This window comes from Triplophysa rosa, linkage group LG10 (genome assembly GCF_024868665.1).
Source record: "Triplophysa rosa linkage group LG10, Trosa_1v2, whole genome shotgun sequence".
NCBI lineage: Eukaryota > Metazoa > Chordata > Actinopteri > Cypriniformes > Nemacheilidae > Triplophysa > Triplophysa rosa.
In genome coordinates, this window is record NC_079899.1 from 16,573,429 (window position 1) to 16,592,559 (window position 19,131).

The 19,131-nt window shown below is 40.0% G+C and overlaps 1 protein-coding gene across 4 annotated transcripts in view; it reads right to left on the bottom strand.

The window, feature by feature from the left end:
• Positions 1–18,916, bottom strand: part of grid1a (glutamate receptor, ionotropic, delta 1a) — a 241,885-nt gene extending 222,969 nt beyond the window's left edge. For all 4 annotated transcript variants that reach the window (XM_057343319.1, XM_057343318.1, XM_057343322.1 and 1 more), the window contains exons 1-2: positions 17,360–18,916; positions 14,928–15,083 (exon numbers count right to left, since the gene is read on the bottom strand). In XM_057343319.1, coding sequence (XP_057199302.1) covers positions 14,928–15,083; positions 17,360–17,438 — 235 coding nt within the window. In that variant the 5' untranslated portion in view covers positions 17,439–18,916. The remainder of the gene's footprint in view (positions 1–14,927; positions 15,084–17,359) is intronic.
• Positions 18,917–19,131: the final 215 nt, after the last annotated feature.

Here is a 19,131-nt window from a genome sequence, read left to right on the forward strand (position 1 = left end):
CGTCACAACTCCAAACTCTTACGTTTTCTTTTGACTAAAGCGTTTTACAATGAATTGCAACATAATTTTGCTCTTCTGGCCTGCCTGAGGGTGAGAACAGGACCGAAACATTTTCAGTTTCAGTTCCACTAATATAGAGAGATTTACTTCATAAAAAGGTGACTGCAGATGTAACATGTCTACTTTTAATATAAACTTTATACAGTATTCTGATATATTGTCATATTCCAATAATTCAATGATGCACATGTCGATATGCATTCACAGAAATTTGAATTAAGCCCCTAAAATTCCCAAAACAGGTACCAACCCATGTAAAAACACATAGTGAGGAGTGTCTTATTTCCAGCAATGGTTGTTTTATTCATGTGCTTTTGCATAATGCAGTAAGGGAAATGTGCATTAGACACACTCTCTGTTATTTGGGTGGAGTTTCCTTTATTAAATAATATTGGGGAAGAGTAAGGAAGGGCTCAGAAAGTGCTCAGAGGAGTCAGGGTAAAATCGTGAGTTTCAAAAATGGCCAGGATATTTAAAACGTCTGTTATCCAACATTGATGACTTTTCAATTAATTCCATAATTTGCTTTGAGAAAAGCGTCTATAAAAGTACCCCTAAAATGAGAATTTCACATTTCTTCATCATTTAACCACCCTCATGTCATTCCAAACATGTATGATCTTTCTTTCTTTCTTTCTTTCTTTCTTTCTTTCTTTCTTTCTTTCTTTCTTTCTTTCTTTCTTTCTTTCTTTCTTCTGCAGAACATAAAAAAAGATAATTTGAAATATCCCATTGACCTCCGTTGTATGGTAACAAAACCACTGAGACATTTCTCAAAACATGTTCTTTTTTGTTCCACAGAAGAAAAAGTCATGGGTTTGGAACGACAAGAGTGAGAAAAATATAAACGAATTTTCATTTTTCTTCACATAGAATGCTGTAAAAACGCTGTTATGATCCTGGGAGGGAAAAAATTAAATCATTTACATGGACTCTTAACAACACATGAAGTGCTTGAGGTGTAGTCACATTTTGCCTCTCTTGCAAACACACACACACACACACACACATACTACTGCACACTTTGACATTCCTTAGTCATTAGCACTTCTATAAATCATTCTCTTTGTTAAGGAAAATCTTTGTCACCTCCTGCATCCTCTGTTGGTTTCTGAGGAGCATGGGTACGTTAGTACAAAAAACACGCTTAACAAAACTACTAGGCATGAATCTTTTATCAAGCAGTGCAAACAAAAACAGCTTGTGACAGCCAAGAGGTGCATGCACGCAGCCTATTGTGTTAACGAGCACATCTGGCTGACAGCGAGAAGGCGTGGCCTTCGTCCAGCATGCACATTCAGATGAACGCTGAATCTGAGGGGATCACTGCTCCTGGTGAGGTCCGGGTCATGAGGGAGATCAGGTTTTGAAATCAAATAGTGCATCTTTCACCAGGCTAATTACTAATTATTGGACACTTTAATCTAATGTGACATTCAGTGCACTTACTGTGCAACAAGGGCAATCCCCCTGAAGCAACCTGAGGTTAAAGGCCTGTTACGCTTCTGTTTCTAACCTACGCCAGAGGCTCCACACGATGGTCTGGCTCTTTGTATTTATAGCTCTACACTAATGTGTACGTCATTTTGCAATATACAACCAAAATGCTAAGTGATGTGTCCAATGGACATTTTTATCATCCTGGAGAATATGGATGGAATCTCCTAGGGATGTTCATTTTCATTACACGGTTATCAAAAGATTTCGTCATAACATTATTATCACGGTATCTATTAAAAATAGATAAAACATAAATTATCTACAATTTTGTGTGTGTGTTTATCTTGTATTTGTTCAATGAATCACAACACGAACATAAGGTGACAAAAAATAGGCTTATTGTTACTTCCTAAATAAGTGCTGAAAAGTTTATGATACGTGCGAAATAACACATCATCAATTATCGTGTATTTAATAGCACGATTGTGAGTACTGGTATATTGTGACACCCCCAGTATCTCCAAATACCTACTGTAACAATACGATGCATGCGTTACAATTCAATACATATTGTCGCTGTCCTTCCGAAACTTCAGATGTCAAAATTTGCTTTTTTTCAGGTAATGGAAAAATGCTGTACTTTTTAAATGATTAAACACTGTGTTGTCAAAATAAACAAGCACTTTTTAATATTTTTATTAGTTAGATATTTGCAAAACTCAGTGACACAAATAAAGGGTAACTAAAGCTGGAGTATAGTTCAATTTTTACGCATCCGCGAGGGACAGCGTACAGAGTGTGTGACGCAACTTTCCTCATCAGAATAGTACGCACGTACTGAACGCACACTGCCGGAATTTTATGCGCAGGTTGTGCTTGCGCATTCCATTTCTTGCAGTAACTCCCGGGTGGCAACTGTGTCCTGGGAGCATCAATTCAATGCAGTAGAAGAAAACCTGAGCCCTGTAGGCCCGGAGAGATATTGCAATATGTCATAATGCGCATGCGTAAAACCCCGTGTGTATGCGTATGAGCCAAAAGCAGTATACTTTGCAAGGCTGTGTGCAAGGCTGTAAGCGTACGCTCGCGTACACGTAAAAAAAACGAAGTGTGCAACAGGCTTCATAATAATGATTTATGGCATAAAAATACAAATCACAAAATATGGAGACGTCAGGTTTTAGTAGGACAGCAGCGATATTGATCAATAGTATAACTAAGTATGACTGTAAACTGCACCAAATTCATACACACACAGTCTCCGAATGAGAGACAAATTGTGTAGTCAAGTCGTGTAGAGCAAAAGCACTTTTGTAAATCAAATTTAATGTCAGTTGTCTGCTAAATGCCTTGTATGTAATTGTAAATGTACATCCAATGTCTAGATAACACGTTTGCTGTAAAATCTCACAAGAATGCATTTCCTGCTATCATTTTCCCAGCATGAGTATTGCTTTTAACACATTATCATACTGTACATTTACATAAAGAGCATTTAGCACACAATGCTGTGACAGCTAAAAGTCCTGCCCAAACACATTGAATTCCTTCACAGCCATCACTCAAATTAACTGCCAGGGGGATAAAGGAATTTAATGAGGGGAGGTTGGGGGAGTTTTAATGCTGAAATGTCAGACAGAAAAGCTGATTTACAACACAGGGGTCGAGGCGATGAGGATTTTCATAATGAGCCTGCAGATCAAGCGTCCAAGAGAGAGAGAGCAGATGGCAAGTGTGAGAGGTGTTATGAACAGAAGTGACATGGCCAAAAAATTCCTGTCATGTTGATTGGCAGGTTTTGGCTGTAACCGGCTCTCATTCATCTGCTACCATTTTCAATCAATGTAATATGTTAACTATCAATACTGCTATGCTGTGTGCTGCTATGACCATCATGAGCTGTAAATATAAATAGCCTATTTGGACACCTTAGACATTTTATGATGTTTTGTACCTTGTGGGCCATGATCGATGAGATTGCTATTTTATTGATAAACAGTTCTCCATCCATGTACACATCACATGGCCGCATACTGTACATTTGTCTGCACAAAATTAAAAAAAAATTAATGTGATATTCCATGAGCTATAAGAAAATATAATGCAGTTCAGGTCTGTGATGATGTTAATGCTCCTGAGGTGCTTTGAGTGAGCTGGGTGATTCTCAAAATGAATAATCCACATTTCATCATTTCGCTTCACACTGTGGTAAAAAGATAATAGACTCAGCATGTTTCGTTGTATTTGAAAAGAATTTAAAGGAGTAGTTTACTTTCAAAAATATATATTTATGATAATTTACTCACCACCATGTCATCCAAGATATTTATGTATTTGTTTCTTTTAGTCGAAAAGATACGTAATTACGTTGAAAAGGTCACGCTTGACGTAGGCGGAAGTACGGAGTAGTGTTGTTTTTGGCGGCCTATTATAATTTTAGTTTTAGTCTAGTCTTTGTGTCAAGCTGTCATTTTAGTTTTTATTAGTTTTAGTCATGTTCATACTCTTTTTAGTCTAGTCAAGTTTCAGTCGACTAAAAGTCTGAGCATTTTAGTTTTATTTTAGTCAGAATTATCCATGACTATTTTCATCTAGTTTTAGTCGACCGAAACTGATGACATTTACTCTAGTTTTAGTCAATGAAAATTGTATTTTAGTCTCTTTTTAGTAATGCAATTCTATATAACCCAGTCAATACAGTATAAGTAGTACCTAGTAGTATAGACGAAACCCATTTCAAACAAGGTTATTTTATTATATTATTGTTACCTCATAGACTCAAGAATACATCCATTCCAGACACGGAAGATGCTCTGATCTAAATTTACGGCCATCATCGGTCCCTTTCTCTGTGTCAGACTTAACTTTGTTTGTTGTCGTTTACGCTAACTCACCGCAGCTGCATCTTCTAAATAATGCCGCGAGTGGGGCTTGAGGAAGTGACGTCACCTGAAAGTGCAGCCCCTGAAGTGAGACACAGGAAACAGAAATACTGCAAAATAATAATAATAACGCGACTTAAGCCTGGCTCAGATTACAGGATTCTCGGACAGATTTTACCCCGATTTCCTCTCCCGAGAATCTTTGAAAAAAATCGGGTCCAGAACCTCGATCGGGTCCGAGGTTCGGCCCAGATTATCACGTAATGTGAGGCGTTCACAGATCAAATCTTACACCTCCCGATCTGCTCCGAGAGAAATCGGGGCCGCCCCGATCATATCAAACATGTTTGATATTTAGGATTTTAAATCGGGTTGATGACGTTGGTACTTTCGCAACAGCCAATGAGAGACACATCTACAAGGTGAAGGAGGTGACTGACAGACCTTTAAAAATGTCGACCGCGAAAGCTCCTGCAAGGGTACGTTGGACAGCGGAGATGGAAGAACAACTTGTGGCAACAGCATGATTGTCTATATAATGTATCCTCCAAAACATACCACAACCGCACAGATAAGGAAAAGAGCTGGGGAGAAGTCGCGTCGGTTTTAAATGTACCGGGTAAGTTAACTGCTAACGCGCAGCTTGTAGTTTCGTTCAACAGATTGTTATTTGACTATAGGCATACATATAACATGCGTTTATGTGTTTGTTTTTATGCTGTATCTTATAATCACATTGGCATTCATCTTTATTCTCGGCAGTGACCATTTTTTTTCTTCCGTTATTTATTAACATTAAACTTAAGCGGCTTGCCCAAAGCACAGTCATAACTTCAGCCCTAGCAAAAAGCATTATAGCACCCCCTGCTCAAAATACATTCCCGCGGCTTTGGACAGACAGACAGAGAATCGTTCAGAGAGCGACAGAGATGTTACACAACCGTTGCCAGGTGAGATCACGTGAAATTAACTTTGCGATGTCCCTTTGTTTACTTCTGTTTCCCGGTGAGATGACGTAAGAGGTGTCCTCTGGTATGATAATCTTAATATTATCCTGTAGTTTGGGTGTCTTAGAATGTCTTTTGATGTGCAATTATGAAATAAAAAAACTTCCAATTTTTATTTTTGCACTTGCTACCTTTAGTCTTATTTATAAACACAACTTTACGCCCCAACGTTTTCTTATCTGGACATTTCACATTCATAAATGCAAGTTTACAACGGGCAAATCTATTTTTGTAGTGCTTGAAAAAGAGATTCAAATGTAGATGTGATGTCAACATCTAAAAATTGTAAACCCATTAAAACGGTTACGATTAGCTCCTTTTACAAAACTGCATATCCTATGGATATGTAAAATATGTGTAATTTAGTTGTACACTGATGAGTGTGAGCTTGTTTAAGAATTTAAATAAAATAATCTGTCAAGATTCTCCTTGTGTGTGCTGCAACCAGAATTTAAAATCTGTCAGGATTTTAAAACTCCTGTAGTCTGAGCCAGACTTAAACGGGACGAAATAACGTTATAACATTTCGTCTCTGTCACGGATTGGCAGAAGAACCCAAGCAGCAGTGAAGGGGTTAACAGATAATATTTATTTTTAAACAAAACAAAAACACCCACAATGGGGAAAACGAAACTGAGATAAAAAACTGAAACAAAACACTTCCCACGGGGGGCAAAAACAAACTAACAAAACAAGGCACGACACAACGTCTTACAAAAAAACAACACGGCAGGGTGACTAAGACTAAAAACACAACTCACGAGTAAAGGACAAGGCACAGAACAGGAACCAGGGTGGCACAGAACAGGAACCAGGGTGGCACAGAACAGGAACCAGGGTGGCACAGAACAGGAACCAGGGTGGCACAGGACCATGAGCACAAACACAACGCAGACACAACATAATACACGAGCACAGGACAAAGAAACAAGAGGGTATATATAGGGAAGACAAACGAGGGATAACGACACGGGGCAGGTGTGGGTAATAAAACACTCAGGGAAAGTTAACGAGGAAACGAGATGGCGGGAACAGAGACGAGACACTGGAGAGAACGTATATTATTGTCAAAAGGACAATAATATGTTTCTCTCCACACATAACCAAAGGCTTTGTCATGACTCTGCTACAGGACCAAGAAAAACATGACTAAATGAAGCAGAGCCATGACAGTCTCGTCTCGTTTTGGTCAACGAAAATGAAGAGACATTTTAGCATAGTTTTTATTTTGTAAACCACATTTAGTCTCGTTTTTATTCGTCAACAAAATTGCATTATACATTTAATTATAGACAACCGTTTGGAGTCCATTGAAGTCCACTATATGGAGAAAAATCCTGGAATGTTTTCATCAAAAACCTTCATTTCTTTTCGACTAAAGAAACAAATACAAAAACATCTTGGATGACATGGGGGTGAGTAAATTATCATGAAAATGTATTTTAAAAGTGAACTACTCCTTTAAGTTTGCAAACCTGTAGAGATTCTGAGATTTTTAGACAGGTTTGGGATTTGATGGGGAAAAGAAAGGAAGGAAGAGATAACATATGCTAATACTCTGGTGTGCTGGACACTCCACTGGCTCCCAGGTAAACCCTGACAGCTCTGAGGTTCCCACTCAGCAAACAAGCACAGCTTCAAAATCTCTCAATAGGTACAGCATGCATACCTGACAACCTGTCGGCCAGATTTAAACCAGTCTGAAGAGCAGCTTGTCGTGGTGTTTCTCACAGGTGTACACGGTAGATCCCTCTGTGGCTACGATCTGGAGGCTTTCTTAAAACTTAAGGAGGCTAAATATAACCATTTTCATGTGTTTCATGAAAATCAGGGCCTGAAAAATCATTAAAATTTGGCAGTTCACATACTGGACACCAGTGTTGCTAATAACAATTCCACATGTAGCTTATTAAAAACATAAAAAGCAGGTGAGCCTCTGTGTACATTTGGCTTAAAGGTGTATCATTTTTGGAGGATCTATTGAGAGAAAGACTATGTAATAGACATAACAATGTTTTTAGAGGTGTATAAAGACCTTGCATAATGAAGCAGTATGTTTTTATTACCTTAGAATGAGCTATTTCTATCTATATACACCGTGGGTCCCCTCACATGGAATTCACCATGTTTTTTCTACAGTAGCCCTAAATGGACAAACTGCACTACAGAGCGCGTATCGTAAATACACTATCGTATAAGAAGCGAAAACGCTACGACATCATAGTCCTGTGTCAGCCACCATAGTGCTTCGAAAGAGGGGGGAGGGGTGGAGTGAGCCATTGGTTGCAATCCGCAACCTCACCACTAGATGCCGCTAAATTTCATACACTGACCTTTACAAGAATGAGAAAACTCACTTTCTGCTTCCATTTCCAAGACAATTTATGCTTCCAAGACAATTTGATTTAGCATCCAACCAATTATTGCCCATTGAATATACTCTAACAAACATGTTAAAATCAAAAACCTTGCTCCACAACTTATTACATGCCACCAGAATTGTCTTTCATGATGAACCGAATGTTGAGGCCGGAAGAAGATAAGATTAGAGCTTGATATTATTTTGCTGCTGGACAGGATTTCCCATGAACCTTGATCACCTTCTTGGTTTTAAACTTCATCTCTGGGACTGTTTCCCATGCAACCATCTCCCTCAATCTCAGTAAAGCTGCTTTGTAGCAAGTGCCATTACATAAAGTGCTGCACAAATGAATCGGAATTGAATTGAGTGGAGATTTAGCCGTGGACTGTGACTGCAGAGGTTGATTTTATTCATTCACACAACAAGTCTGAGTGCAGACGCTGAAGCGTCTCACAGGCAGTAATGAGAGTGATTTAAGATTACTGTAAGGTTTAACTATGAGTGTTTGATTGACAGGAGAGATCTGGAATAATCTGAGAAATATTTTAGCTTTCAAACTGAAGTCCACTGCAGTCACTGCTGTCATTTTCTGTGGGCTAAAACGTTCTCTTTCCCCCTCCCTCACTCATTCTTCCTCTCAGGGCTCAAGTAAACAAACCGATAATGGTGGTAAGAAGATCAATAGGTTACACCAAATCAAAAAGCACATATTGTGGGAGGAGATACCAAATGTTGGAGACGGAGTAGGATTCGGGAAGCCAATCATTGGCATATACTGTATTCTGGGAGTGCCCAGTGATTAAACCCTTTTGGACAGAGATTCATAAAGCGGTGGAAAACATACTTTAACATAGCCCTTCCCTGCACTTCTCTACATTATTCTTAGGGAAGGTTGATTTTCAGGCAAGACGACCTGATGAATATTTATTTGGTATTTTAATAACTGCTGGTAAAAAGTGCTCACAAGGTATTGGTTGCTTCCTGAACCCCCACAATACAAGAGTGGATGGATATTGTAATTGTTGTGGAAAGAATTACCTTTTCATTTCGCCTTCAGAAAAATGCGTTCATTAAATTCTGGTCCAAGACAATTATGACCAGACATTATGGAGGCATAGAACAAATGTCCTTTGATTATTAAAAATAAATGTCAATGTAATCTCCTTAAAACACTTCTTCTCTAATTCAAATAGGAAATTATTATTTTCTCCCATAGCCGCTACTATATCCTAAGACTATATGCTAAGAATCTACAATTGTTCATTCTAATTAAAAAGTTAGATCAAAATGTATACATCTGACCTCCCCCTTCTCCATTTCTTTCTAATTGTTTATTGTTTATTTTCCTTTGTACAATGTATAAAAGTTAAAAGCTCCATAGCAAAGAAGAAAGTAACTGTCTATATTTTGAAATAAGTGCTGTTGTTCATGCTATTGCACCAAAATAAAAAATAAATAAAAAAGAAGATCGATATGCTAAGATGCTGAACAGTGTTTTCTCAACCTGGTTGCTAAGATTACATGATTACATTTACACAGCATTCAACAAATTTACACGCTCATGGGGTGAGAGTTCAAGAGTTTTAAATGGGTCATATCGTAAAAAAGACAAATTGTGAGAGATACTGAGACTTCAACCCCAGTTCAATAAGTGCAAAAACTAAACATTTTGAAATGTTTGGATTATGGGTCAGAAATTCAAATACATTACGTATGTGACTGACAAATGGGTGTTCAGAAAACTTCATAGTGAAGTTGTTCCTAAACAAGATCTTTTAACTCCAACTAAGAGCACAGATTGCTTTGTGAACCTGTGACAGTGTAAACCAGCATTTTAAAGAGGTTGCGATTGCAGTGGGAGAGCTACAAGACTATATTTCACACAAGTGTTTCCTCAAGTTGCAGAAGCAAAAAAAAACTGTTTATATCTAAGAGTGAGAGAGAAGGAGTAAAATCCCCCAAAAAATACGAATGTTACACCGTGTCTACACCGGACGTGGTGCGATGCGACACAATAAAAGACAATAGAACGCTTGAGAACCCATTGTAATTTTACATTTTTTGCACACACTGGATGCGGCGCAACGCGACACGACAAAACCATTAAGAACAAGCCGTGGTTTTTAAAAAGAAATCTGGATTCGGTTAAGAGTAAGAGTTGGGAATTTGAGTACCAATCATCAGAACATAAAGTACAAATGTCAAAAATACCCAAACACAGTGCTTAATATTACATAACATTTTTCTCTTTTTTGGATGTGGTCAGCATGTGGTTATGAAGAATGTCCATTAGAGACAGAAGGTGTGGGATTTGAACCCGTGCTTGTTTGCTGAGTGCATTATCTTTTTAGTTGGAAGAGTTGCTCAATATGATTCAAACCTCAGAGCTGTCAGGGTTTACCTGGCAGCCAGTGGAGTGTCCAGCACACCCGAGTATCAGCATATGCTATCTCTCTCTCTTTCACATCAAATCCCATTGCCGTCTGAAAAAGAAGTTAGGCTTTTTCCTGTATATAAACAGTTTCAAATGCAACAAAACACACAAACAAAACAACCCAGAGTCTATTATCTTGTTACCACAGTGTGAAGCAAAATGATGAAATATGATGTATTCATTTTGAGAATCATCCAGACAGCCCATTATTCAATGCACGCTGACAAAAATACCAGAGAGCCTCTCAAAACTACTGCACTCCTTTAAAAGATAAAAAGCAAAGCTCAATTAGGTTTGAATTTAAAAAAATTGGGGGGATATGATGCAACTTCCCTATGCTTTTTGGGTTGACCATTTAACAGCCCTGACACAAACATTCGCCTTTATGTAGGTGCCTACACTTAAACTTCATCTCTGGGAATGTTTCCCATGTAACCATCACCGTGGTTTGACAAAACAAATAAAACAAACAAAAAAGGTTACCATGGTTAGTTTTCGTAAGGTACAGTGTAGTAAACTCACAGCGTGGCCATAGCAAAACGGCTTTAAATCCATTTTGCAGCCAAGTGGAGCGTTCACACTCTGGTCTAATTCAGAGTCACTCTGATTGATCAAAACAAGCAAGAGTAAAAAAAACCCACATCAAGTTCTCACATCACCTATTTGTACTCTCTTAGTCCAGAGAATCACCGCAAGGCCATTTCAAGGACGATTTCCCTCATCCAACGGAGTGCACGCTCCACCAGGACTACAATGGAAACTCTCTGACCTTTAACTCTCTCTCAGCGGCTCTGAAATGACGTCTGATGAATCAAACGTGACTCTAACCACTAGCTTTTTCTCCTCCTCTAACCAGACCACACCAAAAGAGATAATATAATCCTTTTAGCTTAATAACCATCCAATGCAAATCCGCTTAATGAAGGCATATCAGAACGCTGCACTTGTTAAAGGCCGAGACTGAGTGAGAGCAAGGGAGTAAAGGGAAAGGGGTGGAGACCGCTCTTTTTCTCTGGGCAGCTAATTATCTGATGATTTTTTTAGCTCTATGTGAAAGAGCAGTCCACGGCCACTAACCTGGTCACTCAACAATGAGCAGAAAGGCTGCGGGGCGACGGCTGGATCTCACCCGCCGTTGTGTCTTTGGAGCTTGTGCTAATTAAACAGGGATCCGTCTATATTCATCCTTTAATCAAGCGTGCTGTTTACATAAAGCTCACGGTGCAGAATGCCTCGAGAGGCATGAGCTTTGTCCTCACGTCCACAGAGGCTGTGTGATGAGCAGGTGTTTATTACATGGACCTTCACGTGTCTCCCTGTGGACCACCTTTAAACTAAGCCCACTGAGTTCATATGAATCTAACAAAGACCACAGAATTGAGGCTGAGAGCTTATTTAAAAATCTTTTTCATTATAATCATGGCTTTATTTTGGTTACACACAGTGAATGCTTCTTTTCTGTCAATGTTGTATTGCTGTTCACTTCACATGAAACCTATTCTTACATTCCAAAGGATTATATGTAATTTTTGGAGGATCTATTGACAGAAATGCAATATAACATACATAACTATGTCTTCAGAGGTGTATAAAGACCTTACATAATCAAGCATTGTGTTTTTATTACCTTAGAAGGAGCTATTTCGATCTGCATGCGCTGCGGGTCCCCTTGCATTGAATGCGCCATGTTGTTTCTAGCGCAAAGAAGTGAAAACGTGACTTGGCCAATCAAATCAAGGAACCAGAACTAACTGGTGTATAAAACAAAATATAACATTAAAGTGGTATGTTGAAGAGTTTTAAAAGAGAACATTTCTAATTTACTTTCTTTATTGGCAACTGTGGATTCACAAAGTCACTAAGCAGGAAACAGGAAAAACAATGCTATTGCATAGTATTGCCCACACTCTCATAGAGAGTACAAGTCCCACAATGCAGAGAATAAAACAGGCAAACTTCGAGCTCTGATTCTAAAGTGCCATAATAAGCCCTGTCATTGTTGTCATTGAGGATATATTGTTTCCCCTTTGAGGCGGTACACATCTGAGATCTGATATGAATGAGATGTCCAGAGATTTGAGGCCCAGACTACATTAGGAACGAAAGTGAGATCCTGACAGTAGCCATTTTGGAACTCATTAATATGAGACACTGGCCGTAGCTGCACTGGGGACCCAGAGTAGACAAGCTGCCATTTTGAAAGGGCACGTCAGAATGTGATTTGCCAACTAAGACCTCCTCCTGACTCAGCTTTAGATAAGAGAGAAAGCTCAAGAACATGAGAGAGAATTAGGTCCCGTGGGAAAGTTATCTCTAACGGGTCAGGAACGGGGAAATCTTGTTGATGTCATTTGAATTTATCTGTGTGAATGTAAAAGCCATAATGTGTGAGAGATTGTACTTTACAAAACGTTTGAAAATGTCATTGCAGAAATTGTGAAATAAAAAAACATGAATAAAAGGACTAAATACTGTATTCAAATAATGTCTCAAGCCATATCTAAAAAGTTACATACATTTATAAAAATGTAATGTATAAAAGTTATTTTAAAGATTAGGGCACAGAGTACACGCACAGACTTGCTTAGACACCGTCATTTACAAAAACCTCCTTCTCTAAAGACATATTTTAAAAGTGTGTCTGAAGTCAAAGACTGTTCCAGCTAAAAGCATAGAATTACAGACTTGTATGAAGCTACTCTAAGCATCTGTCATGGAAAGTTAGAGCAATTTGCTGGAGAGCATTCCAAAAAGCCTGCCTTGATGATAGCTGTAGCTCAACAGAACGGGACACTGTGACAAAATTTAACCCATGACTTTTACCTTATACAAAAACGTATAAAACTGAATTATATCCACAAACACAAAACAAAATCCAGCCCTGCTGTGCAAACCATCATCAGCCTCATTTTGGAGAACACCTCTCTTTCAGAAACTGATTCATAAACTGACGCTTGACATGGGCAGCTCAATAATCATCCTGAATCCACCTGGAGGAAAACGATGACAGACGGAAAAAGACTTTGTTGACCTAAAGAAGTCACAGCAGATAAGAGAGGAGACATGGCAGGATTAAAGAGAAGAGAGCAATGTCAAAAATTAAGAAGAAATCTGTGATCTTGACAAGGTGGGAGTGTTGGACCTCTCAGGAGGAGCAAAGAAGAAAAGAAAGATCAGACAGCTTCCGAACGACCGTTTCATCAACGATCAATTTCTGTGATCTACAACCCAAACAGATCAATTTAAGGTGATATTTACAAAGGCTGAAAAGAGGAAAAAAGGAAAAAAGGAATTGACAGATGCGACAAAATAAAATGAGCAGCTGAAAGGTGGCCAAACGGCCAAGGAGCACCCTCAATGTGACACTAAAAGTTGTTTATACACAGGACGTGACGCCTCAAGTCATTTCCCCTTCAAGTGGCTCTTTTTTCTGAATATGTCAGCGCTTTTGCCCAAAACGCACAGCGGGGCACGACGAGGCCACATTTGCCTCTCGAACATTAGCTTGACTAGTCACAACAGGAATCTGCTGTCTCGAATTATTGTCTCACCAAAAACATGTGCAGGTTCATTGTTATGCGGTAGCGTCGCTGCCCATCACAGACTCCAGAGGAAAAACACTCAGTGCTGCTTTTCATTCGCTACAACACGCACACATCCACCTCAGCACCCACATGCCGACCCGCTGCGTGTGTCCGACATCAAGTGCACGAAAATGCGTAGGTGAACGAGAGGGGAAAACTGTGTGTGTATGCAGTTGTAATAAAAAATTAGAAGTAATGCCCACGAGGGTTGAAATGCAGGTGAGAGAACCACACAGCTGGGTCCCCATAGATATAATCTTTGCACACCTTTTAAACACTCACCCGAGCCACGACCCCATGCTGTGTGTCACCTCTCCACATACTGGACCTTAAGTTGTTTTTATTGACCGGTGGTTGAAAGGTTGGAACTGTGCTATGCTGTTCAGAAGAGGAACCAAAAGTATGTGTTTGTAGATCTGATGGCGAAGGAGATTAAGTGCTTCCGAATGTGTGCGTGTATATTTGACAGGTGAGAGTTTCTACTCAGTGGGGTGAATGCGAGCTAAAGAGCAAAGTGAAAGGTCATCCCCCATTCAGCTGTCAATCAAAACAAGGGAGGTTAATCGATCCCAGAGCCCCTGGAAACAAGACAGAAGCACAATGTCCGCACAATGCTTCAGGATGAGCAATCATTCCCATAGTAATCACTAAACCCTAGGATCGTTTCTGCAACATGACACATTACTGCCAATAATAACTGCAATTAAATTCAACAAAAAATTCAACAAAATGCAATTTGACAGATGATGACGCTTCATACAGAGTGATATTAGATGTCACTTTGGGCGGATGGTAGAAGTATGACCACATTTTTGCACAACCACATGTTTATTCTGCCACTGGATTCTGATTGATTTAGGTGCTTCCGCAACCCAGTTTTACTCCCAGAACAAAACATGCTTTCGAATCATCAACTCGTGTTTGTGCTTGAATAGCAAAGAGAGAAATTGGAAAACAAAGACAGAGAGAAAACAGAGATCACCGCTTTAAAAACCCAGAAGACACAGCCAAAGAAATGAAATCCCACACTTGCCAGGTCTTCTATCTGTTGACGTCAACCTCCTATCGAATAACTGCTCGACCAAATAGATCGTACATAAAGAGAGAGTAGAAGCGCGCGCTTAATCGATTGCCAAAAGACTCGAGTGCCTCACTCACCTTCTTGTACCGCCTGGAAGGGGTTATTGGGCTCGATGAGTTTGATGGAATGGGTAATCCTCTCGCTCTGGAGGATGTCGTCGTTCAAACTCAGATCTGAAATCGCGAGCTGAAAAACCTCGTCGTCCCGTATGGCGTTCTGTTCAAAGATAGCACCTGTTGGACCAAACGGAGAACGTAGACTATAAGTATAGTGTTATTATTGCACACTTTTTACAGTTGAGGCCCGTGTATACCAAGAACGAACCAAGCGCCCACACCAACGGACAATTAGGTTACGTTTTCTAAGCTGTAGTTTCACTTTTTAAATAAGCCAGCGTTTTAAACTCCAATTAATTGGCTGCCAACGTTTTGACATTAATCAGTACAAAAATCACAATGAAAATGATAAGATATCGTTTCATTGTATCATTATGATGTGGTTATGATGTCAGTGTTGACTATTAAAACTTTAAATTTTATTGTGTCTGTCTTTGGTAAGAATGGGCATTTGTTGTTAAGTGGGTCTTTCTAAGCCATTAAAAGTGCATAACCCGTCACACAAACAACAGTTTAGCTTTTCGGGTTATTATTCTACTTCTCGTACGTCTTCACGGCAACTTCCTATCAATAGCCAGCGGCATTTCAGGAGCAACTGCGCTTCAGCACCACGGAGAGCGCACATGTGAGAAGCATTCTAACTATTCTATACGCATCCCTAATTTGCCAAGGACATTTTCCAGTCTGTGGAAACACAGCAGATTATAAGCCTACGGAAAGATCGTTCATGTCAAGAGGATATGATCCTATACGTGACAAGGTGCATTCGTTGCCAATTTTAGCTGTAGCCTATTTATGGTGCATGTGTTCACTGTGTCCTTGCAAAGTCGTAAAACGTGGAAAGGATCGGGCGGAAATATGCTAGACAATGGTGGGGAAATTAAATTAGAATACCATTTATATTCAGTTTAGAGTTTAATCTTAGATAAAAATAGTACAGAGAGAGTTTAAACTTTAACTCGCGTGGCTGAGTAAACCCCCAAAGCGCTGTTTCACTAACAAGTCCTTCACACTTGGATATCCAGCCCAGTATTAAATCAGAATGCGTCTGAACTCAATCAATAAGGCTGATTTGTGCGGGACTATAAACAGTGACCCAGCGATGATATTGGGATCAGGGCGACAGTAATAAAATGCGCGGCGATGAGGACGTGAGGTGTCAAAAATGCGAGAGAAGTAAATAGGGCTTTATTTATTTACATGCGCGGTCAGCCATCAACAAACTGCCACCGAAGCTACGAGGCGCGTTCCAGGCGCGCACTGAGAACATAAGAGCGCCCACATTTTTTCATCAGTCCCCCAACACATTCACAACTGGAAAGATCATTATTAGATTAAATCGACATAAACACAGAAAAACTAACAGAAATCAGTCAACTGAACTACTCGGACAAAATTAGTCAATCAATCTAATTTGATAACCTTTTACAAAATGATAATTTACTTAAGGAGAATTTCTATATTAATAGTGTTCATGCTGCTTTGCATATGAGGTAGAATCATATATGTTGAAAATTAGGTTTACATTCACATTTTAAAGCTTTAAGTGGCGAGAGCTGCCTGTGTGTGTTCGGGTCTGATGAGAACTGTCAAGCGCACCGGATGAATGAGAACGACCACTGCATACAAAAGAGAGGTTCCCCCACAGAGTGACACAATAAGAGGCACTACATTTGTAAGACGTTATGTTTAAGACGTTAATTTGGGTAAATAAGACCCCAACACAAAAGGCTGCATTTACAGGTTTATGAACATTGAAGTGAGAGCCACTCAGTAAACCAATTCCGTTCCAAGCATAAGTTGCCAGAAAGGACGAAATGCAGCATACAGGCACGATGCTGCCAAACTACCTAAGACGACTGATTCTGAATAACGCGATAACGCGTTGCTCTAGTAAACCAACACGCAAATGATCTAGCTATAAAAATCCGCTCAAACTTTGGTTACAACAGACAACGCAGTCACAAGAAAGGTCGCGCGCTCTGTGGCTCACTGAACGGAATTAACATTTCCGTCACGTTCAACAGAAAGTTCAGGCTTAAGGCTGGGGAGGGGAGGGCTAGAGTTAACCCTGAATATGCGTTTCAAATTCACTTCTGAATGATTATGCGTTTATCTGAATAGCTTGGATTTTTTGGCAATATCTAGGACCCTATGCGCTGCTGAAACGCACTAACTTGGCAGACCTGTTTGATAATGTTCCCTGGCAAGTTAGAGCCCAAATGCCGAACAAACGAAGGAGTTCGGATGACCGAACATATCTTCTGTATTAAGCACAATCTATAAGCCTCCGACTTTTTCATGCTTTAAATGAGGCTCTCGTTTTACGGTTAGTGGTCTGCGCTATATGTGAATCAGCGCGTCTGTCCGAGACATAGCTCCGGGCGCCTTACCGATGTGGATAATGGAGTCCGCGCGAGCTAAGCGGCACTGCAGGATCCATAAGGAGAGGCTGATCACGAGCAACTCCATCTCCAGTTCTCGCCCAGGTGTATCATCCACGCGTCCACGGCGGTCCAAAAATACAGTTCCAGAGAGAGAGAAAACGCGCGAGAAAAATCACAATAATGCGGAGAAAGAAGCAAAGACGGGTGCGTCACTTCTATCTTTCTCCGAGATCTACTAAAATTGAAAGTGAGAAAGGATATTCGCGGGGAAAAGAAGCTCTCGAGGGAAGGAAAGCAGAAAAGGAGGGGTAGGGCGGAATGAGAGAGCGAGGGAAACAACGGGGGTACCACGGTCAGAGGCAAAGCAACGGGTCCGTGCGTTCCAGTTCTCAGTGTGGTTTGGATACTGCTAACTGCAGCGCAGTGAGACCCCCCCTCTCTTTCTCTCTCTCTCTCTCTCTCTCTCTCTCCATACACTCGTACTCTCTCAAAGCTCGCAGTCTTTCTCGCTTCGCTCCACCACGTGACTGAAAAATCCAAAGATCTGAACGGTACGGCAAAAACCAAGGAGAAATGAAATTTGTTCGAGCTGGAGAGAGTCACCGTAACTACAGCGAAGTGACGGCGGCAGGTGTAGCGCAGCCTTGAGCGAATGAAGTTCACCCGACCATCGAGGAGAATTTCCAGTCTGACACCGAGTAAACTTGTTTTTCCCCAATGAGAGACACAACCCTCGCGCTGATGCTGAAGGGAAAGAAAAGTTACTGCTATGGACTGTTAAGATTCTCCTCAGAAGTTCGCCACACAGGCAGCGACTCCGCAGGAGTCGGAAGAAAAAAAGCAACCGGGAGCGCTTCGTCCATCGGATATTTTGCTCTGAGTGAGCCGGCACTGCAAAGCGAGCACACTGAAAAGGAAGGAGATGGAAGCGGCGCCAATAACGCAAGAAAACCAAATGGGTGACCGCAAGACTACGCCTATTAACAGTGACTGGGTGATTTATGGTTTCTGAACGTCAAATGTATAGAGCCGTGTGAATTTATCATTTAAATTCATGGTGAGAAGTTGAAAACGAGATTACGAGACTATTAACGTTATCTTAAATAAAAATGAATTCGGAATCCCTATGGCAGGAAAACGTACAAATTACGTGAATAGCACTGTAGACACGTTTCTTGATTGTTAATCTTGCATTGCCTACTTTCTCTCGGAGTGTCTGAATGGATCCTGCATATGCAATGAAGAATGATAGCCTTCACCTTACAATTAAAGGATATTTCTTGAGACGACACTAACGGAAATATCTCTTAATTGTTTGGTTAAGGCTGTCAGGTCGTCAGCTCGAGTCAGCGAGACGTGGACAGCGCCATAGCGCCCCTACTGGTGATCGTGACAGATGCTTCTGCTGCCTGCGAAGTTTAATTAATCTGCTGCTTAATATCAAAATCATTTGAAAGTTTTTGATCAATATTTTATTTCAAACTTTGCATGCAGTTAATAGATTACAGTCAAACACAGAATTGTACGTTTAATTTGTTTGATTTTCTTAAAATAAATCCGAATGAAAACAACATAAGCTTATCTGACATAGGGCTACTTGAATTTTTTTGGCAGCATGACAGCAAAATGGTAAAAGGGACCTATATTTTATCTCTTTATATTTGTGAATAACATGTTGTCAACTTACCATTAGCGGACTACTGAAGAATATGATGAGTACGAAAACTCTGAATCTTATCAGACAGATTTCTGAATCATTTGATCAGATGATGATGGAA